This window comes from Myotis nattereri (assembly GCF_964212035.1).
Source record: "Myotis nattereri genome assembly, chromosome: 4".
In the NCBI taxonomy this organism is placed as follows: domain Eukaryota; kingdom Metazoa; phylum Chordata; class Mammalia; order Chiroptera; family Vespertilionidae; genus Myotis; species Myotis nattereri.
Genome location: NC_138079.1, coordinates 104,132,650 through 104,159,263, shown reverse-complemented (window position 1 = coordinate 104,159,263; position 26,614 = coordinate 104,132,650). Strand labels below are relative to the sequence as shown.

At 62.5% G+C, this 26,614-nt stretch overlaps 1 protein-coding gene across 1 annotated transcript in view; it reads left to right on the top strand.

Annotated features, from left to right (window-relative positions):
• GSG1L (GSG1 like) overlaps positions 1 to 26,329 on the top strand; it is a 187,488-nt gene extending 161,159 nt beyond the window's left edge. Inside the window, exons 6-7 of the mRNA XM_081089546.1 lie at positions 11,899 to 11,975; positions 25,793 to 26,329. Of these exons, the coding sequence (XP_080945672.1) occupies positions 11,899 to 11,975; positions 25,793 to 25,890 (175 nt within the window). The 3' untranslated portion in view covers positions 25,891 to 26,329. The remainder of the gene's footprint in view (positions 1 to 11,898; positions 11,976 to 25,792) is intronic.
• Positions 26,330 to 26,614: the final 285 nt, after the last annotated feature.

Below are 26,614 nucleotides of genomic sequence, written 5' to 3'. Positions count from 1 at the left end.
ATACAGGCCTGGGAGGAAGGGGTGTGAGGTCTCCCAGCCGCCCCCCTGGTCCTGTCAGAGGAGAGGCAGGCGTGGCCCCACTTCCCCAGGCCTCACCGGCGTCCTGCCCGGACACTGCCGCCCCACCTGGGTCTGTTGGGGGTTCTGTGCAGGAGCGGCCTGGTGGGGTCTGAGGAGCAGCTGGGCAGATCCCAAGAGGTGTTCTGGGCTCTGGAACGCAGTGGAGTGTGGAAGGCAGTGCGTGTGTGTGTGTGCACATGTGTGTGCACGTGTGTGTGCACGTGTGTGTGCCGAGGGCCGATGTGCACACATGGGGTTGGGGTGCACTCTGTCCCCGTGACTGAGCAGCCTCACTTACTAGAAGAAACATCTGGAATTTAAGGCTCCCAGGGTCACCCTATGTGTTGTCCCCAAGGAGGGCCTCCTAGGAAGATGCCAGTGAAAGGTAAATATTTGCAGATCGGGGCTTTCTTGAAGGCTTGAAGCTCCGTCTGGTTTACGATGTGGGAGAACATGAGACGACGGGACGGGCTCCGCAGCCACAACACACCTCCCGCCTCCCCTGGGAAAGCCGCGGGCAGGGGGCGGGGAGCCACAGGCCGAGAGGGCAGCTCGGTCACTTCGCCGGCTCCGCGCATGCGCCCCTGTGGGCTGACTTGCTAATCCATCTTCGTCCTCGTTTGTGTCTGCCTCCTCCCGGGTGCAAACCTACTAGCTTGTCCTGCTTGGTTTCCATCCTGTGCACCTAGAACCGCGGGGCTCGGTAAGTTATTCGCTGTCCATAACAGTGACATCGCTAACGGTGCACAGAGCTGTAGGGTGCCCCTGCTGCGGCGCCTTACCCGTGTGCGCTCAGTCCTGTGGGGACAGGAGCAGATAGACCAGGGCTGGGACTCACTGCCGTTTACCGGTGTGAGCGCCCAGGAGTCACTGCACCTTCCGGGCCTGTTTTCCTGGCTGGAAAATGGGCCAACGTTTTTTTTCTCAAAGCTTTGTCCTAAGGGTTACATGAGATGACGCAATTAAGCTTCTGGCACAAAGCTGGTGTCCCCTGCTCCCAACCCCCACCTCCTCCAGGAACCCCCCTGTGCAGGGGAGACACGCCCTGCCTGCCTGAGGAAGGGGTGCAGTGCACGCTGCACGCGGAGGTGCTGGGGGAATCCTGTCCGAAGATGGGCTTTGTTTGGACCCCATGGTGGTTTTGAAATTCTTAAATTTTGTCTGAGTTTTAAAAATTAGGTTTCATGGTCTAACATATTAAGGTGTTGGCCTTGTGATGCGAAAGCAGAGGGTCTGGCCACACTGGGTCCCAGTTCCTGCACAATGGGCTGCAGCGGGGAGCACCCGCCCCTCGGAGCTCTACGGGGCTAGGAGGTCGGCCTCCGGGTTGGGGCGCCCGCTGGCTCCCTGGCTCCGGGGTGGCCAGTGCAGCGGAGTGCCATGTGCCCTGATGCGTCTGCGGGCAGGTGACTCCAGGCGGGGGGCGGGGGGGAGGACTGAAGCCCACGGGGAGGTAGAGTAGAAAAGCCTCCACAGAGGAGACCCTGAGCCTCACCAGCCAGGTGGGCAGTGGGTGCGAGAGGGCAGTGTTGGGCACAGGCTGCAGCCAGGAGGGGAGCGAATGAGTGAGGGTGCTGAGGAAAAGCTGGCCGCTGGGGTCACGGGAAAGCCGAGGGTGGGATGGGACCTGCGCCTCATCTCTCGCGTCCTCCCGCAGCGTCTGGGGTGGGGCTGGCCGGCTGGGGTGAGAAGGTGGAGTAGGAACCTGCCCAAAGCCCTCCTCTTGGGCGCCAGCCCTCCCCGGGCGGCGGCTGGTGCAGAAGTGGGTGCAGGGGCCCCGCCCCAGCAGCTCTGCTCTCCTGTCTGCTGTGGGGAGACTTCAGAAGGGCTCGTCTCCCCTTCCTTCCCAGCCACTCACAGCAGGGCCTGCGCCTCTGCCCTCCCCCCACTCCCCAGAAAGGGCTCCCAGCAGCCCCGACTTCCCACGCCCCTCCCTGCGCCTCTCCCAGCTGCCCCTCGTCTGCTCCTCACAGGGCGCGGCCCCAGGGCCAGAGCTGGGCCTCACCTGGTGTGAGCCTCCGCGGCCACTCCTGTGCCAGGGCTCCCACCCTCCCCTCCAGACCCGCGCCATGTCCAGCTGCCTCCTTGGCGTTTGGATTCTCAAAGGCAGCGGAAGGCAACGTGACCAGCACCCACTCGTGACGGTGTCCCCAGCCCATCCTACTGCAGCGTCTCTCCACGGTGCCCTGCTGTGCCAGCCCGACGTCTGCAAGTGCTGGCCCCGTGTCCAGCTCACCCATCCAAGGCACTTCCCTGCAGCTGGCCCACGCCCGTCCCCGGGCCGAGCTCCCATGTAATTAATCCCTCATCCACCGTGCCCCGGCTGTGCTCCCCACAGCGGAATGACCAGGTCCCTGTACCCCCATCTTCCTGCTTAAGTCAGTGCGGTGACCCCCACAGCTCCGGACAGAGGTCCAGCTCCTCACTGACCTTCAGGCGCTGCCCCTGCCCGGCCCCACCATGGCCCCGTCCCTGCTGCACAAGCACCCCCGGACCCCGCAGTTCCCCACACCGGCCACTCTCCTGCCTCCACGGTGCTTCTGGACAGCCCCCCTCTCTGCCTGGAGCACCCCCACTGCCCCCCCTCTGCCTGGAGCACCCCCACTGCCCCCCTCTCTGCCTGGAGCACCCCCACTGCCCCCCCTCTGCCTGGAGCACCCCCACTGCCCCCTCTCTGCCTGGAGCACCCCCATTCCCCCTCTCTGCCTGGAGCACCCCCACTGCCCCCTCTCTGCCTGGAGCACCCCCATTGCCCCCTCTCTGCCTGGAGCACCCCCATTGCCCCCTCTCTGCCTGGAGCACTCCCATTGCCCCCTCTCTGCCTGGAGCACCCCCATTGCCCCCTCTCTGCCTGGAGCACCCCCATTCCCCCTCTCTGCCTGGAGCACCCCCATTGCCCCCTCTCTGCCTGGAGCACCCCCATTCCCCCTCTCTGCCTGGAGCACTCCCATTGCCCCCTCTCTGCCTGGAGCACCCCCATTCCCCCTCTCTGCCTGGAGCACCCCCACTGCCCCCTCTCTGCCTGGAGCACCCCCATTGCCCCCTCTCTGCCTGGAGCACCCCCACTGCCCCCTCTCTGCCTGGAGCACCCCCACTGCCCCCTCTCTGCCTGGAGCACCCCCACTGCCCCCTCTCTGCTAGGAGCACCCCCACTGCCCCCTCTCTGCTAGGAGCACCCCCACTGCCCCCTCTCTGCCTGGAGCACCCCCACTGCCCCCTCTCTGCTAGGAGCACCCCCATTGCCCCCTCTCTCCCTGGAGCACCCGCATTGCCCCCTCTCTGCTAGGAGCACCCCCACTGCCCCCTCTCTGCCTGGAGCACCCGCATTGCCCCCTCTCTGCCTGGAGAACCCGCATTGCCCCCTCTCTGCCTGGAGCACCCGCATTGCCCCCTCTCTCCCTGGAGCACCCGCATTGCCCCCTCTCTGCTAGGAGCACCCCCACTGCCCCCTCTCTGCCTGGAGCACCCGCATTGCCCCCTCTCTGCTAGGAGCACCCCCATTGCCCCCTCTCTGCCTGGAGCACCCCCACTGCCCCCTCTCTGCTAGGAGCACCCCCACTGCCCCCTCTCTGCTAGGAGCACCCGCATTGCCCCCTCTCTGCCTGGAGCACCCCCATTGCCCCCTCTCTGCCTGGAGCACCCCCACTGCCCCCTCTCTGCTAGGAGCACCCCCACTGCCCCCTCTCTGCTAGGAGCACCCGCATTGCCCCCTCTCTGCTAGGAGCACCCCCATTGCCCCCTCTCTCCCTGGAGCACCCGCATTGCCCCCTCTCTGCTAGGAGCACCCCCACTGCCCCCTCTCTGCTAGGAGCACCCCCACTGCCCCCTCTCTGCTAGGAGCACCCGCATTGCCCCCTCTCTGCTAGGAGCACCCCCATTGCCCCCTCTCTCCCTGGAGCACCCGCATTGCCCCCTCTCTGCTAGGAGCACCCCCACTGCCCCCTCTCTGCCTGGAGCACCCGCATTGCCCCCTCTCTGCCTGGAGAACCCGCATTGCCCCCTCTCTGCCTGGAGCACCCGCATTGCCCCCTCTCTCCCTGGAGCACCCGCATTGCCCCCTCTCTGCTAGGAGCACCCCCACTGCCCCCTCTCTGCCTGGAGCACCCGCATTGCCCCCTCTCTGCTAGGAGCACCCCCATTGCCCCCTCTCTGCCTGGAGCACCCCCACTGCCCCCTCTCTGCTAGGAGCACCCCCACTGCCCCCTCTCTGCTAGGAGCACCCGCATTGCCCCCCCTCTGCCTGGAGCACCCCCTTTGCCCCCCCCTGCCTGGAGAACCTCCATTGCCCCCCTCTCTGCCTGAAATGCCCCCATCGCCACCCCCCCCCCCTCCGGAGAACCCCCATCCTGGCCTTGATGCTGGGCCTTCAGATCAAACCTCAAGTATCAATTCCAAACCCCACCGACCCTGCTGTCTTCGCACAGCCCCAGGGGCCTCATCACCGTCTCCCCGTCTCCCTGCCTCCCCGCAGTTGCTCCTGCAGGCTCCGTGGGGCAGGACACGTGCCCACTCCCCGTCTCTGCTCAGGAGCGCGGGGTGGGTGGGCAGCGGGACAGCAGAGAGGAAGGCCTCTCTGAAGGAGCCTCAGGCCCTGTCACTGGCCAGTCTGTCAGGCCGAGGTGACCTTTGCCCTCTGGGAGCTGCCTTGCGTGACCGAGCATCGCCACGCTCGGGTGCCCACCTCTGTGGCCCTGCCACGGGCTCGCTGTCCTCGCGGCCAAGCCTGGGCCTGGACGGGGGTCTGAAATAAGCCGAGTCGAGCTTTCGAGCTGCGCTGCCCGGGGCCTGGGGCGCCCATGGGGCTGTGAGGGCGGGGGCGGCTCCATTAATGCCAGCGATTGTTTTTCTAGTAATAACATCTGCCCAGGCCGCTCCGCAAACCATCTCCAGGCGATCATATCTCGGCATTTCTTTTTAAAACTCAATATTGGAGAAACGGGGAGGAAACGGCCAGCGCCGCACGAAGGTTCGGGGAGGGCCTGACACTGCGACGGCTTTATCTCCTCTGTGGTCCCCAGCGTTTTGTTTAGGATGATATTGCTCGTGAGATGGGAAAAGAAAAGAGAACCTTTAAAAAGCCCATCTATCCTCCCCTATCCGGAAAGGCACTGCGTGGCAGGGAGTCTCCGTTTCCTGCCCCTGGGCACTTATTTGCCAACAGTCCCTTAACCCCACCCTTATTCTGCCGGAAGCGGAGGGTTGAAAACCGCTGTTCACTGTCCCCTGCGCCTGGGCCTGAGGTCCTACCCGAGGCCGTGCCAGCCCTCAGCCTCTGCTGCACTTCCCTGCGTGAGGATCGCCGCCTCGCCCCTCATCACTCTTACTGGGGCCCATTGAAACCTCAGTTTCCCCCCAGGAGTGCGGAGCCCAGGAAGCGGGGGGCACGTGAGCCCTCGCCAGCTCCCACAGTTACATCAGTAGGTGGCCGACCAAGGCCCTGAAAGGAAGGCGGAAGGCACAGACCGGCCCTTGCGTGGGAACTGACCCACGAGAAGTGGGAAGGATGTGAGGACACCTGCTCCCGGTTCCTCCTAAACATCAGTGGCCGAAGGGGCGGTGCTGGCTGGCAGGGCTCCGGGCGGCCTCGTGCCCGGCCTCGTGCCCGACCGTCGCCACTGCTGGTTCCCGGGTGACGCCCATTTGTAGGCGCCACTTGGGGAGCACGCGGAGGCCTGGATCCCCGGAGCCGTGGGGATAACTGGGCCTAAGCCTCGCAGAGGCCCCCACACGCCCAAAGCCGGGCCCAGTGTCTGGCTCCTCAAACGTGGCCCGGGCCCGGCAGCATGAGCCTCGCCTGGGAAGTTGTTAGAATGCAGGTGCTCAGGCGCCAGACCTGCCCGATCAGACCTGCATTTAGCCAGCTCCTCAGAGGCGCTGTGGGCGCCGCCAGCTCCGGAGCCACCGGCTGGAGGACGGAGCAGATGCCGCCGCTCAGGCCCCGGAGGAGGGCGTGGAGGGCGGAGGTGCTGGGTGAAGGAGGGCGAGCCCCCGACTCCAGGTGGTCCTGGCCGGTGCCCATGTGCCACGTCCACGGTGACACAAGCACAGACGTCGAGATGAGTGTGGGGAAACCTCCGCTGCAAGTTAATATCGCTGCTGCACCCAAGCTCGCCTTTTGTGCCTGTTTGTTTGTCTTAATTTCATTTTCTAGTTTATTATATTTTATTAAAAAATAGGTCCCAGGTAGATTGAAAATTAAGGAGGAAACCTAGATCTTTGTCGCATTATTGGAGAAGCAGGGAATGTAGGCTGTCAGTTCACACCAGGAAGTGCCTGGAGACGGGAGACAGCCGCCAGGCTGGGCTGTGAGAGGGGCTGGGCCATGAGGAGGGCCCAGGAGGAGCGGTGCCGGGAGCCCTGGGCTGGGGAGGCAGGGATGAGACCTGTGGGCCCCTGCCAGTGCCCCGGGCTGCAGTGGCCACATCTGGCCCTGGAATGAGGAGTGAAGGCACTGGGGAGGCTGCCAACGAGACCTCGGCTCTAGTCCACCCTCGAACCCCCAAATCCTTGGGGCCCCCTGCCTGCGTCACTTGCCTGCCTCCTGTCTGCTCTCAAAAAGAGCAAACACCCCGCCCCTCTCAGATTCCAGCTGTTAATATGGTAAAACCATATCCTTCCTCGTGGAACTAGGAGGTGGAGTCCGAGGGACAGACCACAGAGGCCCCAGAGAGGATGACGACGGTCGGGGTAACAGTGAGATGGTGCCCAGTGCCGAGCGGGCGCTAAGAGCTCTCCGCAGAGGAGGAGGCCCCTCCACCTAGAGGACTGTGGGAACCCCCCAGGACAGGCACATTATTGTGCCCATTTATCAGATGAGAAAGTCAAGACTCGAGATGATAGGGACGTGCCCAGACCCAAACAGCTCACAGACCCGTTGAGGAAGCGACACAGTGCGTGCTTGGGGCCTGGGGGACCCGGGGGGCCACCTACTGCCCCTTCTGAGCACTGTCCACCCCAAGCACCCCACGAGCCCTCCAGGCACTCATTTAGGTTCCTACTCCATCACGTAAAGAAAGAAAAGAGGCCTGTCTTCAGGAAGCACGTAACATTTTCTGCAGGAAATTATCGTTCAAATCAGAGGAGGTGTCCCCTGGTGACATCTATGGTTGTTCCTTTCTACACAAAGCACCCGGGGACCCCCAGCTGCCCCCCCAGAGGGCTGCCCTTTTCTCCTCATATCCCCCTCCCGCCTGCCTCCCTCTCTCCTTCCTTCCTTCCTAACATCCGTTGTGCCAAGCAGGGTGCCAGGCCCTGAAGCCACAGTGGAGAATGAGATAAACTCCACCCTTTTCCTCTCTGACTTTAAAATGCCTGGTGCAGATCAATGACAGACAAGCCTGGCTGGGCCCTCATGCTCTGGGCTCAGCCACACAAGCGGCAGCGAGGTGGTTGTCCTCCCTGTCACTCCCACCACCACGCTGGGCCACTGCCGCACGGAACACTCCGAATCACAGAGATTCAGAGCAGGCGAGCTGCACAGGTGAGCTGCCCAGGCGAGCTGCCCAGGCGAGCTGCACAGGTGAGCTGCACAGGGGAGCTGCCCAGGGGAGCTGCCCAGGTGAGCTGCCCAGGGGAGCTGCCCAGGTGAGCTGCACAGGTGAGCTGCACAGGGGAGCTGCCCAGGGGAGCTGCCCAGGTGAGCTGCCCAGGGGAGCTGCCCAGGTGAGCTGCCCAGGGGAGCTGCACAGGTGAGCTGCCCAGGGGAGCTGCCCAGGTGAGCTGCCCGGGTGAGCTGCCCAGGTGAGCTGCACAGGTGGCCACACCCAGGTGAGCTGCCCAGGTGAGCTGCCTAGGCGAGCTGCCCAGGGGAGCTGCACAGGCGAGCTGCCCAGGGGAGCTGCACAGGCGAGCTGCCCAGGTGAGCTGCCCAGGCGAGCTGCCCAGGCGAGCTGCCCAGGGGAGCTGCACAGGGGAGCTGCACAGGGGAGCTGCACAGGGGAGCTGCACAGGGGAGCTGCACAGGGGAGCTGCCCAGGGGAGCTGCCCAGGGGAGCTGCACAGGGGAGCTGCACAGGCGAGCTGCCTCGGCTCTGACCCCTACTCACCACAGGCCCACGGTCTCAGCTGTGCCCAAAGCATCCCCTTGTCCTCAGGTTTCCTGCCAGGAAGCTCTGGGGCCGAGGGAGGCCCTCAGCCCTTGTTAACTGCTGTCAAACATTAGCCATCACTAGGCGGCTGCCAAGATCCTGCACGTGAGTTATTTTCACGGGCGAACCTGGTGATGGGGCCGCGTTTGTGCAAGGAAACCAGCTCTTTCCAACAGCAGCACGGCACAGCAGACAGGCAGGCAGCCCCTTGGATCCCGCTCCGCTTTGGCCAGCTTCGGGGTCACCTCCCCCATGAAGCCCTGCTGGTCCCCACACAGGTGGGCCTCACCCTGGGGCAGGCTCCCGCCACCTGGTGATCAAAGCTCCCCGGGGACTCCCGCGGGTCTCCAGGTTGAGAACCACTGGCTGGACGGGAGGCTAACACACGTCTTTCTCAGGCCAGGCCCAGCCACCGCCTGCTGTCAAGGAGCCTCGACTAAATACACGCCCACTTGTTCCGTGGTGCCTGCAGCTGCCTGGGACCGAGGGCAGCTGAGAGCTGAGAAGAGACCATGTGGCCCCCAGAGCCTCGCATCCTTACCATCCAGACCTTTGTAGAAAAAGTTTCCAACTCCTGGATTAGGCAGGCAGTCCACCCGTATTCCTGCCATCCGCTCGTTTAGCCTTCGCACGCTCAGTGTGATCCCTTGTGCGGGTGCCACAGGCACGGACTCCTCAAGGGCAGGGACCCTGAGTCATGTCCCCACAGGCAGCACCAGGCCTGGCCCACAGCAGCTGCTCACCCCTTGGCAGTGTCCTTCGATGTGTCCACTGTTGAGCTCTGGGGTGTCTTAGCAACAAGGTTTGGGTGACCAGGGAGAGCAGGGGCCATGCCGGGCAGGGCTGGTTCTTGCCTGACACCTCAACGCCTTTGCTCACCAGCCCACCCCCCAGGCGGAGGCTCTCAGCCGGCCCCGGGAGGTGCCCAGCATGAGGCCGGGAGGGAGATGAGGCCCTGAGAACTGGGAGCCTAAAGGGTTCAAGGTTAAGGCTGCGAATCTCAGGCAGCTATAGCGGGGCTGGTGTCTGCTGACTCACAGGCAGGCGGCGCCGGGAGGAGGATGGGCTCGGCGACCTGTCCAGCTGCTGGGGTGCAGCACAGCTCCCTGACTGGTGGCCCCCCAGCCGAGCACCTCTGCGGACGGGACTCAGCACCCTGCGGGGTGCACAGGCAGCATGGCTCAGAAGAGCGGAAACACCTAAACGTTCATCGAGAGGTATTGAATAGTATTGTCTTCACAAACAACTATCAGGAAAGAGACGAGTGAGATTTACATGTACTGATATAGGAAGAGGTTGGAAACTCATGGGTAAGTTTAAAAAAAAATCAGGTTACAAAAAAAGGTGTGTTTAATTTGAGGCTATTAATATAAGTATTAATTCTGAGAAGCACTGCTACACGGAGGTGTAATTACAGGACTCTGCTCTCTTGATGCGGTTGGAGGTTTTGGGTTTTTTTTTTTAACAAACCTGTGCTATCGGGAAAGTAGCAAAGATGTTTCAGTGAAAGACAGAAAAGGGACGTCCTCCCTGACGGTGACCTTCCGCAGCGCCCGCCCCCGGCCTCCCGGCCGCAGAGGCCTGTACCCCGGAGCGGTGCCCCGAGCTCGCTCCCTGCAGCCAGGCCGGCCCTGCGTGCGGACAGTGCGGGCCTCCGTGGCCTCTGGCCCACGCCTGCCATTTTCTAGCTGGAGCGCCAGCTCGTCTCCCCGCTGGACGGGACGCTCTCGAGGACGGAGATGGAGGGGAGGGCGTATCTGCCCCCATCTGGTCACAGCCCCCGGGGCCGGGCCGGGAAGGGCCTGTGTGAGCGCTGGGCAGTCTCTGGGGACCAGGTCACCAACCTCCCCTCTCCGGCAGCGGTTCTCAACCTGTGGGTCGCGACCATCGGAAAACACATATAGCAAATCAGATATTTACATGACGATTCCTAACAGTAGCAAAATGGCAGTTATGAAGTAGCAACGAAAATAATTTTGTGGTTGGGGGTCACCACAACATGAGGAACTGTATGAAAGGGTCGCGGCGTTAGGAAGGTGGAGAACCACTTAATAAGGCCACTCCTGGCTTTGCTCACTTGTTACTCCACCTTCCTGGGGTCTCCTCCAGCCTCTGGGAGGGGCTGCGCAGGAACAAGAGGCGAAAGGAAAAAGCAGCAAATGGTGGGGGGGCGGGGGGTGAGCGGGGATTTGCTTGGAGAGGATGGAGGCTCTTGGCACAGAGCGAAGGGGTGGGTGGGAAGGCGAGAGGTGGAGGGGAGAGGAGGCACCGTGGGCACGGGAGAGAGTGCGGGGAGGCCCTGGAAGGGAGCCGTGGGGAGGGCGGTTCGGGCAGCTGTACGGGACTGGCAGGCAGGGGCGGGAAGACAGCAGGACTGGGCCAGCGGTGGAGCGGGGTGCTCTCCGTGCTCTTAGGAGACACAGAGGCTGCCACGGAGTCTTCAGGGGGCCGGGCTGCGTGTCGCTAAGGGGGCGCACATTTGGGCTGGGCCACGTGGAGCTCTGCGGTTCATGTGGGTTACGATGGGTGAGTGCAGTGTGGGCCTATGGCCCTGCCCACTCTCGGTTCGGTCATCGGTGGGGTGGGGGTGAGGGTCTCGGCCTGGAGCCGCCGCCGCCCCCACCCTGACCCTGTCAGCTGTGCGCGGGGCTTGCAGCCCCTGCCACACGGGCTCAGGCGGCCCCTCTGGAACCCCGTGACCTTGCGCTGCCAGAGGAGGAGGAGGCCATGTGTGGGAGACTCTCCCAGCTGTCGCGGGAGCAGCACGGAGGCGGGAGAAGCCGGGCTGTGTGGATGTGGACATGGCTTTAGGAAGTGCTCTCATGCAGTTAGGCAGCGACACAGTCATCAGGCCATTGCCCCAGACCAGAAGAGAGAGGGGAGTTGAAAAAGGAAGCTCAGGATTTAACCCATATCGTCTCATTATCTAGGCTTCATCGCCGTCAGGCTTTTGGCACACAGTCAGCTCAATAAATTTTGTTGTTAATACTCACCTAAGGATATTTTTTCTGGTTGCTTTTTAGAGAGAATGGAAGTGAGGAAGGGAGGGGGGAGAGAGAGAGAGAAAGAGAGAGAGAGAGAGAAACATTGACGTGAGAGAGGCACGTTGATTGGTTGCCTCCCGCATGCACCCAACTGGGGCTGCAGATTGAACCTGCAACCCAGGTACGTGCCCTTGACCGGGAATTGAACCTGCGACCCTTCGGTCCAAGGGCCAATGCTCTAACCACTGAGCAAAGGCCAGAGCCGGCCAAATTGTTTTCGCAGATCAGTGCAGCATGTTTTACCAGGGGTCCTCAAACTTTTTAAACAGGGGGCCAGTTCACTGTCCCTCAGACCGTTGGAGGGCCGGACTATAGTTAAAAAAAAAACTATGAACAAATTCCTATGCACACAGCGGCGGCCAAAACACCCGGCGGGCCGGATAAATGTTCTCGGGGGGCCGCAGGTGGCCCGCGGGCCGTAGTTTGAGGACCCCTGTTTTAAACAAACCAGACCATGCTTATTCGTTTGTCACTTGCCGTCTGCAGGTAACGGGGCACCCTTTTGCGAGCACAGGGGTTAGCATCCTGGTCCCGCCTCTGACTCCTCAGCTGTCGCACCTCGTCAGTCAGGTCACCTCCGGGGCCTCCGTTTCCTCATCAGTAAAGCGGACGGGCGCTCGCAGGGCGGTGGCAGGGCGCCCGGGCGGGTGCGAGGCTGCTGTGGGCAGTGCCCCTCCTCACTCAGGCCTTCGCTTCCTTTTCTCCAGGTTCGAGAAGGGGCACCGGCACGACGAGGAGGAGGACGACCTTCGCTTAGATTGCCGCCACGAGAGATACCCCGCCCGTAAGTGGCCTCTTCCCGGGGCTGTGCCGATTCTGGGCCGTCTCCGGAGGAAGAACCCGGGAGACGAGCCAGGCCAACCTCTCCCTGACCCTGCGTGCTCCCACCAGCACGCTCTACAGATGGGGAACCTGAGGCTGGTGTCTGAGCGGAGCAAGTCCTCTGCATGCAGCGGCCGCGGCCCTCACGGCGGGGTGGGAGTGCTAAGCCGGCCGGAGGGAGGCTGGAGAGCTGAAGGCAGGCGGGCGCACCGCAGCTTAAGTCCCGGCCTGGGCCAGCCATCGGCCCCCAGGGAGGCCAGCACTGTGGGGCACTGGCCAGGTCCGGGAGGTGAGGTGGACAGGATTTGTCTGAGCTGCGGGTGCTCCTGGCAGCTCCGTGTGCCTCGCCGTGGGGGGCACATAGACAGAATCCAGGGTACCCGTTTGGAAAGGACATGTCTGTGCCAGGAAGCAGAGGGGAGGGAAAAAGAGAGCAGGACCCGCTCCAGGCAGGAAAGGGAAGAGCCGAGGTGAGATTGGAGTTAAAGGGGCAGAATCTCTGCTGAGCCTCTGATGCCCTCCATGCCCACCTGCCCACCAGCCCACCTGAAGGGCTTCTCACGCCTGACCTCCGATTCTTGCTGACCCCTAGCCCCTACAGCACGTACGCTCCGCATTTTGCAGATGAGGACAGTGAGGCTCAGAGAGGTGGAGTCACTTGCCTCAGGTCACACAGCTCAGAGAGTCCGTGGCAGGGCAGTCAGAGCAGGCGCGGTCAGTGCCCGGCCCACGTGGGAGCTTTCAGGAAGCTCAGTGTCCGCCGACTGCCGGAGTCCAGGTCTCGGTGCCTGGGGCCTCCCCCACCTGCACCCACAGAGGGCGGGTAGCTCCCGCGCCCCCAGGGTGGGGTCGCCATGAGGCATGTGCTTTGCACCTCAAGATCACCCCTACTCTTGAATTCCTACCTCAGTCTGCTTCTGGGGAGACCCAGACTAAGTGACGGTTTAAACTCAGGCCTGTCTGCCTCCAATTCCTGTGATCCTAGCAGCGGAGTGAGGATGGCTGTGCCTGGAGAGAGGCAGGGGGGGGCTGCCAGAGAAGAGAGCGCCCCGCTTCCCTCGGAGGAAAGGGGCTCCTGCAGGAGCCACCGGCCCAGGAAGACGACCTGCCCGAGGAACAGGAGGTGGCTCCTGGGTGGACCCTGGCTCACACCCATGGTCAGTGGCAGGTGCCTGTGCCAGGGCGGAGGGCTTCCTGGGAGAAGGGGCCGCGCACCAGGGTGTGGAGGCAGCTGGGAGCACCCGCCTCAGAGATAAGCCAGCGGAGAGCCCAGGAAGCATGTGGCAGGGACAGAGGGAGAGCCCGGCACACGGCACAGTGCCCCTGGCTCCCCGCTGGGCCGAGCCTCCCCGGGCCCTGCAGGGTGGGCAGGACACCCTGTGGACAGAAGCTGGGGCTGGGGGGCCGGCAGCTGGGGAGCTGGGAAGAGGGAAGGCCAAAGGGAGCCAGTCCGGCCCTAGCAGTGGACCCTGGAGTTAAGAATGAGGACACCCAGGGTCGGGGGACGCGGAAGCCCTGCAGCCCCAGCCCAGGCCCCACAGCCTCCCCACCTGGTGCCCGGCTCACCTCCTGACGTGAGGAAGCATCGGCTGCATTGGCTGGGTCAGCAGCCTGCCCAGATTCCATCCTGCGTTCCTTCCACAAGTGCTCCCTGTGTCTGCCCTGAGCTGGCCCCGTGCTGGTGCTGGACCGGCCGCGGGAGCCAGGCGGGCACAGACTGAGGGAGCAGGATGGGCACAGACCTCGGGAGCAGGGCGGGCACAGACTGAGGGAGCAGGGCGGGCACAGACCTCGGGAGCAAGGTGGGCACAGACTGAGGGAGCAGGACGGGCACAGACCTCGGGAGCAAGGCGGGCACAGACTGAGGGAGCAAGGTGGGCACAGACTGAGGGAGCAAGGTGGGCACAGACCTCGGGAGCAGGACGGGCACAGACCTCGGGAGCAAGGCGGGCACAGACTGAGGGAGCAGGACGGGCACAGACCTCGGGAGCAGGGCGGGCACAGACTGAGGGAGCAGGACGGGCACAGACTGAGGGAGCAGGGCGGGCACAGACTGAGGGAGCAGGATGGGCACAGACCTCGGGAGCAAGGCGGGCACAGACTGAGGGAGCAAGGTGGGCACAGACTGAGGGAGCAAGGCGGGCACAGGCCTCGGGAGCAGGACGGGCACAGACCTCGGGAGCAAGGCGGGCACAGACCTCGGGAGCAGGACGGGCACAGACTGAGGGAGCAGGACGGGCACAGACTGAGGGAGCAGGACGGGCACAGACCTTGGGAGCAGGACGGGCACAGACCTCGGGAGCAAGGCGGGCACAGACCTCGGGAGCAGGGCGGGCACAGACCTCGGGAGCAGGGCGGGCACAGACTGAGGGAGCAAGGCGGGCACAGACTGAGGGAGCAGGACAGGCACAGACCTCGGGAGCAGGGCGGGCACAGACCTCGGGAGCAGGGCGGGCACAGACCTCGGGAGCAGGGCGGGCACAGACTGAGGGAGCAAGGTGGGCACAGACCTCGGGAGCAAGGCGGGCACAGACTGAGGGAGCTGGGCGGGCACAGACCTCGGGAGCAGGGCGGGCACAGACTGAGGGAGCAGGGCGGGCACAGACTGAGGGAGCAGGGCGGGCACAGACTGAGGGAGCAGGGCGGGCACAGACCTCGGGAGCAGGACGGGCACAGACTGAGGGAGCTGGGCGGGCACAGACCTCGGGAGCAGGGCGGGCACAGACTGAGGGAGCAGGGCGGGCACAGACTGAGGGAGCAGGGCGGGCACAGACTGAGGGAGCAGGGCGGGCACAGACCTCGGGAGCAAGGCGGGCACAGACTGAGGGAGCAGGGCGGGCACAGACCGCGGGAGCTGGGCGGGCACAGACCTCGGGAGCAGGGCAGACAGGGCCCTGCCTGCGGCTGGCAGTCTAGGGCGAGGAGCAAGCAGAAGTGAACCCAGAAACAAACAAGACCATCCCAGGGGCTAGGGCGCAACGTGCGATGGAGAAGAGGAAGCAGACGGTGGCTCCTTTAGAGCCTCGCCTCTGAGGAGCTGGACGGGAAGGATGAGAAGGAGTCGGTCAAATAAAGGGCCAGGCAGAGGGGCCGAGGGGGCACAGCCTGGGGCGGGAGCAGCCAGGCCTGGGAGCCAGCGTGGCGTGGCGGGAGGCGGTGGGAGTGGGAGGCGGGGCTGGAGGGAGGGGGCAGCATGGGAAGAGGGGGTGCCATGGGGACCCCAACCGTGGACCTACGTTTGCCCCCGCCGGCATACTCATCAGTGTGTTTACCCATGTCCCTGTCCATATCCATCCCTCCCTCCACCTGCAGGCGGGAAAGGAGGGAGGGGAGCTGGACACAGGGCGGCAACAGCTTAGCGGGTGTTGCTCTCATTCCCGGAGAGATGGCGTGGCCGGGATGGGACGGAGATCCAAGTGGGAGTTCTTTGCTGGAAGAATTGTGGGTGTCGTAGTTTGGGTCCTGTGGATTGGGTTGTGGTAGTTTGTTGTCGAATAAGGATTGGACAGCAAGCAGTTTACTTGGTGACCTCAGAAAACCCAAGTAGGAGCAGGCGCAGGGACGCAGCAGGGCAAGGCCGGTGGCGGTGAAAGCACATTCTCCAGCCGGCCAGCACTGTCCCCACCGGGGACTTGGGCAGCCAGCGTGTCCGGTCGTCTCCCAGATGTGACAGCACGTCCTGAGTCGTAGTCTGAGGCTGTGGGTGGACGGTGAGTCCCTGGGGGCGGTGGGAGCCTGTGCGGGTGGCCAGCAGTGTGTCCCTCGGTGCCGTGGGGAGGACAGGTTTGTGGGCACCATGGCTTCACCCACGTCCAGTCTGAGGGCGGGCAGGCTGGGAATGGAGATAGTGGACAGCAAGGGGCTGCTGGGACCCTTTGAGGAGAAAGGGGTGTGTGGGGGGGGGAGAGGCAGTGAGGCAACGAGGTCCTAACTCCCTGGAGCCCAAGGAGAAGCTGGGAAGGCAGCTGCCCCTCCCCCAAGGCTCCCAAAGAATGAGGAAGAGCTGGTTTGGCTCAGCGGACAGAGCAGCGGCCTGTGGACTGAAGGGTCCCAGATTTGATTCCGGTCAAGGGCATAGGCCCGGGTTGTGAGCCCGATCCCCAGTGGGCGGTGTGCAGGAGACAGCTGATCAGTGGTTCTCTCTCATCATCGATGTGTCTCTCTCCCGCTCCCTTCCTCTCCGACATCAATCAGTGTAAACATAAAGTCCGAGGAAGAGCAGGGCCCACCTGCTGTTGGCGCTGAGGGAGGAGTCGGCCCGAAAGTGGCTGGAATGCCCGCGTGCGGTCACTTTAATTATCCTAAAGGGGCTGCTTCTGTGGCCACAGGAAAGTCATTTATTCATTCACTTCGTGAACAAATCTTCACTCCAGATGCTGACCGCGGGGTGAGGGCGGGTGCAGGAGAGGGAGGGCCGGGGCAGGGGACTTCGTCGGGGGTGGTCCAACCTGCTGGCATGGCACAGCCGTGGTGGGGACACCTGGCCTTGATGACAGTGACCAGCAAGAACAGTCAGGCCCCCCGGGTCTGATGCTGTACCTCAGCCTGTGCACCTGCTGAGGACGTCACGTGCATCCACCCATTAATCCCAAACACGGCCCCATTTTACAGACAGGAACGGCGAGGCCCAGGGAAGGGATGCCGTGCCCGGAGATGGCAGGGCTGGGTTTGCATCGAGCCCGTCTGGCTCCAGAGGCCATACCCGGGACCACCGGGGTGAGCTTCCACATGTCAGTCAGCGGGCCCCGTGCTGGGACGCCCCGCCTGCCGGGGGCAGCCTATGAGGTGACAGGGCGCAGCCACGTGGACTTGTCCTCACAGAGCTCACGGGCCGGGAAAGCAGCCCGATCAGACCGTCCGGGGAACGGCGCCGTCTCCAGAAAGCAGCCTCTCCGCTGCTAGTTTTTTGGCCAAGAAAATACTTTGGGGACGCCTGGGCAGGTTTTGCAATATTTCTGCACCCGGCAGCTGCTCGGCTTTGGCGGTGGGCTGACTTTTGGGCACCAGGGACTGGGAGGCGGGTGCTGGGAGCCCGAGTCATTACACACGCGCTGTGTGTAGGTCTCGGCTGAGCCTTCGCAGCAGCTCGCGGCGGCAGCCTGGGCAGGGAGGACGGCTATGGCGCACGTGAGCACTCAGGCGCTGAAAGGCAAAGGGACTTGGGGGAGACCTTCAGGCCCCTGGGGGCACAGCTCAGCTTGCTGTAGGGTCTCCCTCACCCTGGGGGCCTGGTGCCCTGAACCCCCGACCGCAGTCCGCTCGCCCGGGCCTCTCCTGAACAGACAAAACATTGCCTTCATGGGCCCTTTGCGTCTGCTGTCCTCTCTGCCTGGAATGCTCTCCCTCTAACGCCCTGCATGGCTGGCTTCGTCTCATCTTGAGTCCCGGCCAGCAGGCAGGCCACTTGCTCGGGGAAGCGCCCCAGCTGCCCGCCATCACCTTGTTTTCCGTTCATCACAGTGTCTGCCCCGTGGGCCTTTCACAGTGACATGCTTGAGTTTGGTTCTGCTGTCTCTCCCCACAAGGTTCCGTGAGAACAGGCACCCTGTCTTGCTTTGTTCATGCCTGCACCCCGAGAGCCGAGAACAGTGCGTGGCACACAGTAGGGACTCAGTGGCTGGCTCTGACCTCCAGTTCCCTCCCATCTCTCCCACCCCGGCAGCCACCTTGACATGAGCAGTGGCATAACCGTTTGGTTACCTTAAGTTTCTTACTGTTTCTTAGGCTACTGTGATATGGATTCTGCCATGGTTTTGTTTTTTTTTCCTGAGGAAAGCGTTTGCTTCTGAAACCTGCCTTTGGGCTTTGCGGTGCCACCAGCCCGCTCAGAAGCACATCAGAGGTGACATTTGATGGAGAGGCTGCTGCCTTCTGGGCCAGGTGTCTGCGTCTGCCTTTCAGGGGCCACTGGGGCTTGCAACTGATTGCAGCTGTCAAGTTCAATGCCCGAGACAAGCTTTCGATTTTGCCAGGTGTGTCTGCGAGGCTGAGCCCGGTGAGGCCGTCGCTCGCTGGCGACAGAGGTGGCTTCTGGGAACTGTGTCTAGACGAGTCCCGGCCGCCGCTGCCCCCGAAACAGCAGAGGGAGTTGCAAGGAATACTTTTCTGGACCCAGAGCCACTTGGCATTTTTATTAGATCAAGACCAGATCCGACAGTGTCCCGCGGAGGCCTGCTCCTTTATTAAAACGGAAACAGACACTGTTTCTGAAATTCTCATCGGTGCCAACTTGTTGGGCACACAGACAGGCTTGCAGCTTGGCAATGCCTGGCATCGGGTTGGAGAGGTCCAAGCCAGTGTCAGCATCAGAATCACCGGGGGGCGAGGGCGGGGGAGGGACTCCTCCTTAAAATGCGATTGCCGGGCCCATCCTGGATGTGGGGCTCAGGAGGGCTGGGCGGGGCCTGGGGTTCACATTTCTAACCCGTCCCCAGTGATGCTGCTTCTGCTGGCCCGCAGACCAAGCCCCAGGCAGCCCCCGCCCAGGCCCACACCTGCCCCTCCGAGTCTGCGTTGTCCCTGGCTTGGGCTATACAGCGGCTTCTGGATGGAAATGGCTGCTTCTAGGGCCAACGCCCTGCAATCTTCCTCCTCGGATACATCTGACCATGCCTGCCTCACCCCCAGCTCCCCACCCCCCTGTGGTGGCGCCAGGTGGTGGCGGGCGCCGGGCCAGCCCCTCTGGCACGTCCCCACCGAGACCTCCCTCACCAGCCCATCCTGGCTTCCTCTTTCCTCAGTCACTCACCACGCTGAGGCGGCTTCAGGAACTCTGTCTCCACTAGAATGGAGGCGTCCCTGGGCGGGGACCTCGCTGCCACGTTCACGGGCAGCCCCAGTGAGTGCGTAGTCTGCGGCCAGTGCCTTCCTGGACGGACTGACTCCCTTAGCCTCAGGCAGTGTGGCTCTGCGGAGCAGGCCAGTTACAGGGGTGATCCGTGGCTTCCCAGAAACAAGGCCCTTTTCCTGGCCGACTCCACAGGAAGCCGCCACTGTTCTTCTCATGCCCGGTTCCTGCAACCACTCCTGACCCCAAGAAGCACTTGGGGCCGTTGCTAAAATACGGGCCTCACTGGCGCTGGCGGTGTCCGTGCTCTGCTTTGGGGCAGGCCCGGAGTCCAGCTTGAAATCTGAGGATCCGGCAGAATCCCCAGGGATGGGAGGGGTCTTATCCCGCAGGAAGCCGGCTGAGTCCTTAACCCTGCAGCCTGCACTCCTCACCCAGCCGCCAGCTCCCCAGACCTGCCTGCTTTCCCTCGCCACCAGCACTGCCGGGTTCTCACACCTCCTCAAAACCTCATTTACCTGCCAAGGGCCTATTTCACACCCTGTTCCTTCTGCCCGAGGACACCTGCTCCCTTCCTCCATTTGGCAAAAACAACAACAACAAAACAAGCCAGTGGGATTGTGAGCTCCACAGGTGCTTTCAAAGTCTGGCTCAGATGTCTGGGAACGGCCGCCAGCCCCTCCCCAGGCCTGGCAGCCGCGGTCACCTTCACCTCTGCATTCTCCTGGCCAGGCACTCACATCTATGAGGCAGAACTCAGTGGTCCAGGCTTTGGAGTGAGATCGCCTGGGTTCAAATCCCAGCAGTGAGACCTTTGACGAGTGACAACCTATTTGGGCCTCGGTTTCCTTATCCATAAAATGGGCATAGTAATGACATCTAGCTCACATCCGAGGAGTAACTGAGCCAGTGACGCACAGGGAGTGGCTCCAGGATGTGACATGGTGAGAGCTGAAGGCGTGTTCGCCCTTATCATCTCCTCGTGTGCGTCTGTCTCCCTCACCAGGCCGTGGACATGGGGTGTGGGGGAAAGAGGAGTTAAGGGGGTAGGTCTGTGTCTCACTCATGTCTGTAGACCCAGCACCCAATATGGAGCTGACACACAGTAGGTGCTCAGCAAATCCTATCTAATAATAGACAAACATGGTAATTAACCATACCTCCTCTACACTTCCCATTGGCTAATCAGCAGGATATGCAAATTAACTGCCAACAAAGATGGAGGCCGGCAGCCATGCAGCTGAAGTGAAATGAGGCTTGCTTGTTCCAGTGATGGAGGAAGCCAAGGTTCCCCGCCTGCCGCAGCCCAGCTCTGAGCTCCAGTCTAAGCAACAATGTTGCAATTATAGAAGCTAAACAAAACCCAGATACCTGCTTTCAGCCAGCCAGGGCTCAGAGCTTAGAGCGCCAGTGATGGCAACAGAGTTTCAATTATAGAAGCTAAACAAACCCAGATACCTGCTTTCAGCCGGCAACAGCCTCAGGGCTGGAGCCAGGTCTCAGAGCTAGAGCCGGCTCTCAGCTCCAGTGACAGCTATAGAAGGTAAATAAATCCCAGAATTTAAAAAAGAAAAGAAAATAAAAAGAGGCTGGGAGCTTCAGTCACCCACCAGCCTGAAAATGGCCCTCAGCCCCTCACCCAGGCTGGCCAGGCACCCCAGCGGGGACCCCCACCCTGAAAGGGGTGTGACCAGCTGAAAACAGCCATCAGCCCCTCACCCAGGCTGGCCAGGCACCCAAGCGGGACCCCCACCCTGATCCAGGACACCCTTCAGGGCAAACCAGCCGGCCCCCACCCATGCACCAGGCCTCTATCCTGTATAGTAAAAGGGTAATATGCAAACTGACCCTAACAGCAGAAAGACTGGGAATGACTGGTCACTATGACACACACTGACCACCAGGGGGCAGACGCTCAATGCAGGAGCTGCCCTCTGGTGGTCAGTGTGCTCTCACAGAGGGGAGTTCTGCTCAGCCACAAGCCAGGCTGATGGCTGCCAGTACAGCAGTGATGGTGGGAGCCTCTCCTGCCTCCTCAGCAGCGCTAAGGATGTCCAACTGCAGCTTAGGCCTGCTCCCCACTGGCAAGTGGACATCCCCGGAGGGCTGCCGGGCTGCCAGAGGGATGTCTGATTGCCATCTTAGGCCCAACCCCCCGGGGAGCAGGCCTAAGCCAGCAAGTGGTCACCCCCGAGGGGTCCCAGGCTGCGAGAGGGCACAGGCCGGGCTGAGGGACCCCCTACCCCGGAGTGCACAAATTTTTGTGCACCGGGCCTCTAGGGTTTAATAAGAGAATGAAAGAATCAGTGGCTCTGAGGACAGGTGGCGGGTTAGGTGACTCAGTCTGATTTCAAGGGTGAAAAAGAGACAAAAAGAATGTTTTAGCCCAGAAACATGGGTCTGAGGAGACGGACTCCGATGAAGGAAGGATGGGGGTCCCCATTCAATCTCCTGGACAATATGCCCATACGGTGGACCAGTAAACCCAACTTCCCCTCCATGTGGGTCCCACACAAGCCTGCTCTCCTTCCCAAGTCCTCCAGACTGCATTCACTCAGCAGACGCTACCATCAGCACTGGCCCGGGGGTGCACTCGGTGCTGGGGTTGCACTCGTGCTGGGACCTGGGACGCGGTGACGGGAAAAGCAGAGCTGTCTGTGTCCTCGTGCTGCTATGGCCTAGGGTGGAAACTGGGAGGGAAAGTAGCATCCGACCAGATGTGATGGGGTCCCTGGGCCCCTCAGGGAGCGGCTTCACAGAGCAGCTCACCTTGCAGAGCTGTCGGGTGCCTTGCCAGGGTTGTGGCAGTTCAGGCAATGCAGGAGGGGTGGTGGTGTCACTGGCTGAGGGCTCCTCAAAGCCAGGCCCCTTGGCGCTCACCTCGATTCATTTCTCCCCACGTGGCATCTCTTTTTAGAGGCCGGGGTTCGAGGTTGGGCAGCCAAACTGCAGGCACTGGCTGGGTCTTCAGCACCTCGGACAGCGGAGCCTCCAGAAGGCACGCCCTTTAACAGGGAGCCGCTCTTGCTGCCAGGCTGGGCTGCAGTGGGGTCGGAGCGCCAGTACCAGCCGCCTGCCCAGCCTGATGCCTGCCCGCCCTCACTAACTCCTCCGCCATCTTCAGCGTACCGTGGGCAAGCGCCCTCCCCTCCAAGAGCCCCTTCCCCACCTGCACTGCACCCCGGGGGGCACGGGCACCGGCATTCTTGGTTTCCACGGGCCTCCCCACGGAATGAGCCCATTGCAGGTATAATCTCACTCAGTTCAGCGGAGCTCAGGGCTGACCCCGGATCTTGGTGCCTTGGAGAGAGTCAAGTCAGTGCTTTTCCTGGTAAGACTGGAAGAGACGGATGCGAAATATGGTCACGTTCTGATATTTGGATAAAAAGGGAAGAGAACTCACATCGGAGAGCCTGCTACGTGCCAAGGACCCTGCGAGGGCAGGGAGGTTTCCAGGGGGTTTGAAACACAGTCCTTGCCACCAGCCCTCTGAGTGGGGCCCTGGGCAAATCGCCTCCCACCCGGGGGCCGGGTCCCATCTGTGACGAGAGGCAGCTGCGCCAGCACTTCCCAGGGTTCTGGCGTCTTATGTTCACATGGACCCGAGACGGGATCATGGCCGGTTCCTCTGCAGGGGCCTCCGGCTGCTTTCTAGTTCGCATCCACGTGCGCTCTCAGAGCGGTGCCGTTACTTGTCAAAAGTCACGCAGCTCAACGCAAAGGTCACGCAGCCTGTAAGCGGGGGAGCTTGGGTTTGAACCGCTGACTGTCAGACTCCAAGGACAGTTGTGTGTCCCCCCCCCCCCCCCCCCGCCTGGTCAGGGCCACTCCATCCCCTCCTGCACAGTTTCTTTGTCGTAAAGCCGGCTCAGGACTCGCTCCCTGCCTGGCCAGGTGTGTGTTGGGGGGGGGGGGGGGGGCAGGAGGGAGCTGCCTCGTCTCTGCCTGCATTGAACCCCCAGGTGAGTTGGGGAAACACCACAACACAGTGGCAAGCACAGGGGGCGAGGGATGCGCAGTGTGGGGGACACAGGGAGGGGGCGTTTCAAAGGGCAGTGGGGCCTGGACCGCAGAGGCAGCCGGAGATCACCCTGCAGAGAGGCCAGGGCGTGCGGAGCCACAGACGGATGCGCGGGGCAGGGCGCAGGCGGGGAAACGGGCGGACACGGCCTCCTGGGTGGAGTCTGGCCTCAGAACTCGGCTTGGCCCACAGACGGTTTAAATTTTTTGAAATCTTAGTTGTGATCATTTTCATCTGAGACTTTATTGTGAAAGTCGTTCAGTTTGTTGGAAGGCGAGAGCTCGCAGTCCCCGCAGACCTCTGCCCGGAGCTGAGGAACGGCCGCTCCGGCCTCTGCCCGCTCACGGCATCGCCTGGCGGGCGGCATTTTGACGTAGGATTCCTCAGTCTGCGGTGCAAGGACTGTTTTGTGTTTTTTTGTTTTGTTTTGCTTTGCTTTGTTTTTTGGCTGGTGACTGGTCCCAAAGTGCCAGGCCTGTGAGGAGGGAGTGAGGGGAGTGCTGGGGGGCAGTGGGGCTCTCGGGGCTGCTGAGACAGAAGGCCCAGCCCCCAGCGCGTGGCTCTGAGCCCCGAGCCCTGCTGGGAGGCTGGAGGGGGAGGAGGGCCCGGTCCTTAGGGACTCGGCCTCTGGATCCAGGGGACAAGGAGCCTGATTTTAACTCAAGGAAGGACAGGGATCATGGCCTTTCTTTACTTTATAAAATTTAATTTAATTTTTAGAGAGAATGGGCGGGAGGGGGAGAGAGATAGAGCAACATCGATGTGAGAGACACATCAATTCGTTGCCTCCTGCACATGCCCAGCCTGGGGCCAAAGATGAACCTGCAACCCAGGTACGTGCCCTTGCCCGGGGATCGAACCTGTGACCCTTCAGTGGGGGCGGGAGACTCTCTAACCACTGAGCCACCGGCCAGGGTTGATTATTTTATTTCACTTATTGTTGACCTTTTCTCTGTTCCAAGGAACTCTCCAGGGTTATGCCTGTTGGCAACGGGAGAACAACTACAATCGCTTTTAAACACTCATTTAGATAAATAAGCAAACCTTCCTTTGCACCAAATATTTGCTTTTAGATTTTTTTAAAAAAAAATCTCAAACTCGTATACCTTGGCCGCAAGTGCTTCCAGAGAACACAACTGTCCCGGTGACGGGGCCAGAACAAACGTTCTTCCTGAGGCCGAGCGCTCCCAGCACGTTTGCCAAGTGTTTCCCATCCTTAGCGTGACATGAGCAGGGCACCAAGCAGCACCAAAGAACATTAAAAACAGAAAGAAAGCCAGAGGGGGACCCGCCGCGTCGTTGGCACGGCATCGGCCTTCCCGCCGGTCCCTTCAGCCTCTGTCCCAGGGAAGCCTCCCCTACTCGGAGCTGCTTTGGGCGGAGGAGGGGTGAGCGGCCCGTCCCTGGAGGTGTGCAGGCAGGGCCGCCTTCCGCAGGGATGCCCACGTCCAGGGGTTTGCTGTCAGGGCTCCGGCTGACCTGAGGGATGACAAGAAGGTCTGCGTACCCCTCAGCGCAGGAAAAAACACGGAACGAATGTCTTCAACGTGAAAGTCTGCGGTCGGGAGGAGGTTTACCCGCCCCAGCTCCACGCCGGCTGGGACCCTACCCGAGGCGGCCGCGTGTCTGCTGAGTCTGTGTCCTCGCCTGTGCCATGGCGGGGCTGCCTCCCAGGCGTGGGTGTCCCACATGGCGCCTCCTTCTTCACCCCCGTCCACCCGGGAGCAGCCTCCCTGGGCTGAGCATAGCTCTCCTGGGCCCCTGGCTGAGGAGAGGCACTCGGCGGGGGGCGGGGGGCGGGGGTGGTGGTGTTGGAGCTGGAGGAGACCCCGCGGGCTGGGAGAGGGTGCTGCGGGCTCCCGCAGGAGGGCAGGCGTGAGCTGGGCCTTGAGGGTTTGGGTCACGGCAGGTACAGGACCTGGTCGGCCTTTAGCCACAGTGCGGACAGGGAGAGGGTCTGGCCTGTTAGAGAGACGCCAGGAAGGCACTGGCACGGAGCGAGCTCCTGAGGCTCAGGGAAGACAGGCTGTGCCTGCGTCGGTCAGCTCCCCGCCCTCCTGCTGAGGGGCGAGCCCCGCCCGGTACCCTGGCCCAGAGCTGCTCAGAGTCAGCCGGGCCCGGGTGCCACTGTCCTCACCCTCCCAAGCTCCCCGGCACACGTGGGACACAGGGCAGCTCAGTCAAGTGGGCGGGTGGGTGGGGAGAGATGGTTGCGGCTGGGATGGGTGGTGGGTAAATGGTGGGCAGGGGGTCTGAGGGTGGGTGAAAGGAAAGCAGAGATGGAGAGTGGGTGGGGGATGGCCTGGTGCAGGGGAGGGTGAATGTGCGGGCAGGGGGGTGTGAGGGCTGCTGGTGGGTGGGATGTTGGTGGGTATGTTGGTGAGTTGGGGGCAGGAGGATGGGGTTTGGGGACTTGGTGGGTTAGCGGGTGTGTCAGCAGGTTGGGAGTAGGTGAGCTGGAGGGTGGATGGGCGGGTGAATGTGTGGTTGTTTGGGGCTGTGGGTAGAGGTGTATGTGGGAAGCAGGGCGGGTGGGTGTGTCATCGGGGTGGGTGTGTAATCGGGGTGGTGGTGTGTGGTGTGTTGGTGGGCGGAGGTGCTGAGTGGGTTTCAGGGCTGTGGGTGAGTGTGGGTGGGAGGAGTGTGTGAGTGGGATGGTGGATACATTGGTGGCTGTGGTACTGGCGGGTGTATGTCTATGTGTTGGTGGACTGGTGGGTGGATGGTGGGTAGGGGGCATGGGGTGGCGTGGAGAGGTGGGTATGCGGGTGGGTGGAGGATGAGCTGGTGAGTGGGACAGTGGGTGGGAGCTGCCTGTGGGCGGACAGCTGGTCGGGGGAGTGTTGGAGGGGAGGTGGGAGGCCAGTGGGTGTGTGGGTGGGTGGGTGGTGAGCTGGTGGGCAGTGGGCAGGAGGGGCACAGGGGGAGGAAGCACTGTTAGGCTGACCCCCCCCCCCCCATCTCTCAGCAGGACACCAGCCACACCTGGGCGATTCCTGGCCGCGGAGCTCTGCACACGAGGCCGCGGAGCTGAGCCGCCAGTGCTGGGTCCTGGGGCACTGGGTGTGACCGAGCCCAGCCGGCCAGACCCCGCCTCCGTCAGCACCAGCTCCGCCACCAGGCCGCGCGTCTGGCGCCACCGAAACCTGGCCTGTGCGCTCTGAACCCAGCCAGCCTGCACGGGAGACACCGGCCGGCCCTGCCCATCGCTGCCCGGGTCTCAGGCCCGAGCAGAGGGGCCTGTGGGCCTGTGGAGTACACAGGGCTGCACAGAGCAACTTCGGGACAGCAACTTCGCACTCTTGCCACATGCACAGCCCTGCTGGGTACAGCTGGGAGGCCAGGAACAACCGGACATCGGCCATTGGAAGCCTGGGGTCCCCCGAGCCAGCTAGGAAGTTCAGGAGGTGTCCAGTGGCACATAACCTTTCGGGGGCAGGGCATGGCACTGCAGGGGGCACACAGCAGGCACACAGCAGGGGCTGAATAAATGCTTGTTGAACCTGTTTCCTTGCTGTGTGTGGAGGCCAGTTGCTCTCCGGGCTGCCCCTTCATGGCTCCATCCTCTCAGCTCCCCGAGGAGCCTGAGGTGGGCAGCCTGAGTGTGCTGCGGCCAGGGTCCGACACGGGGTGGGAGTGAGGGAGCCTAGAGCCTCGCTGGGTCTGGGGGTCGGGTCAGGCTGCAGGCGGCCTTGGATTCCAGAGGGTGGGTAGGGTGGGGGCGTCAGGCAGATGGGAAATGTGGGATGGGCCAGGGAAAGGGCCTCACACCCAGATCCTCAGCATCTCTGAC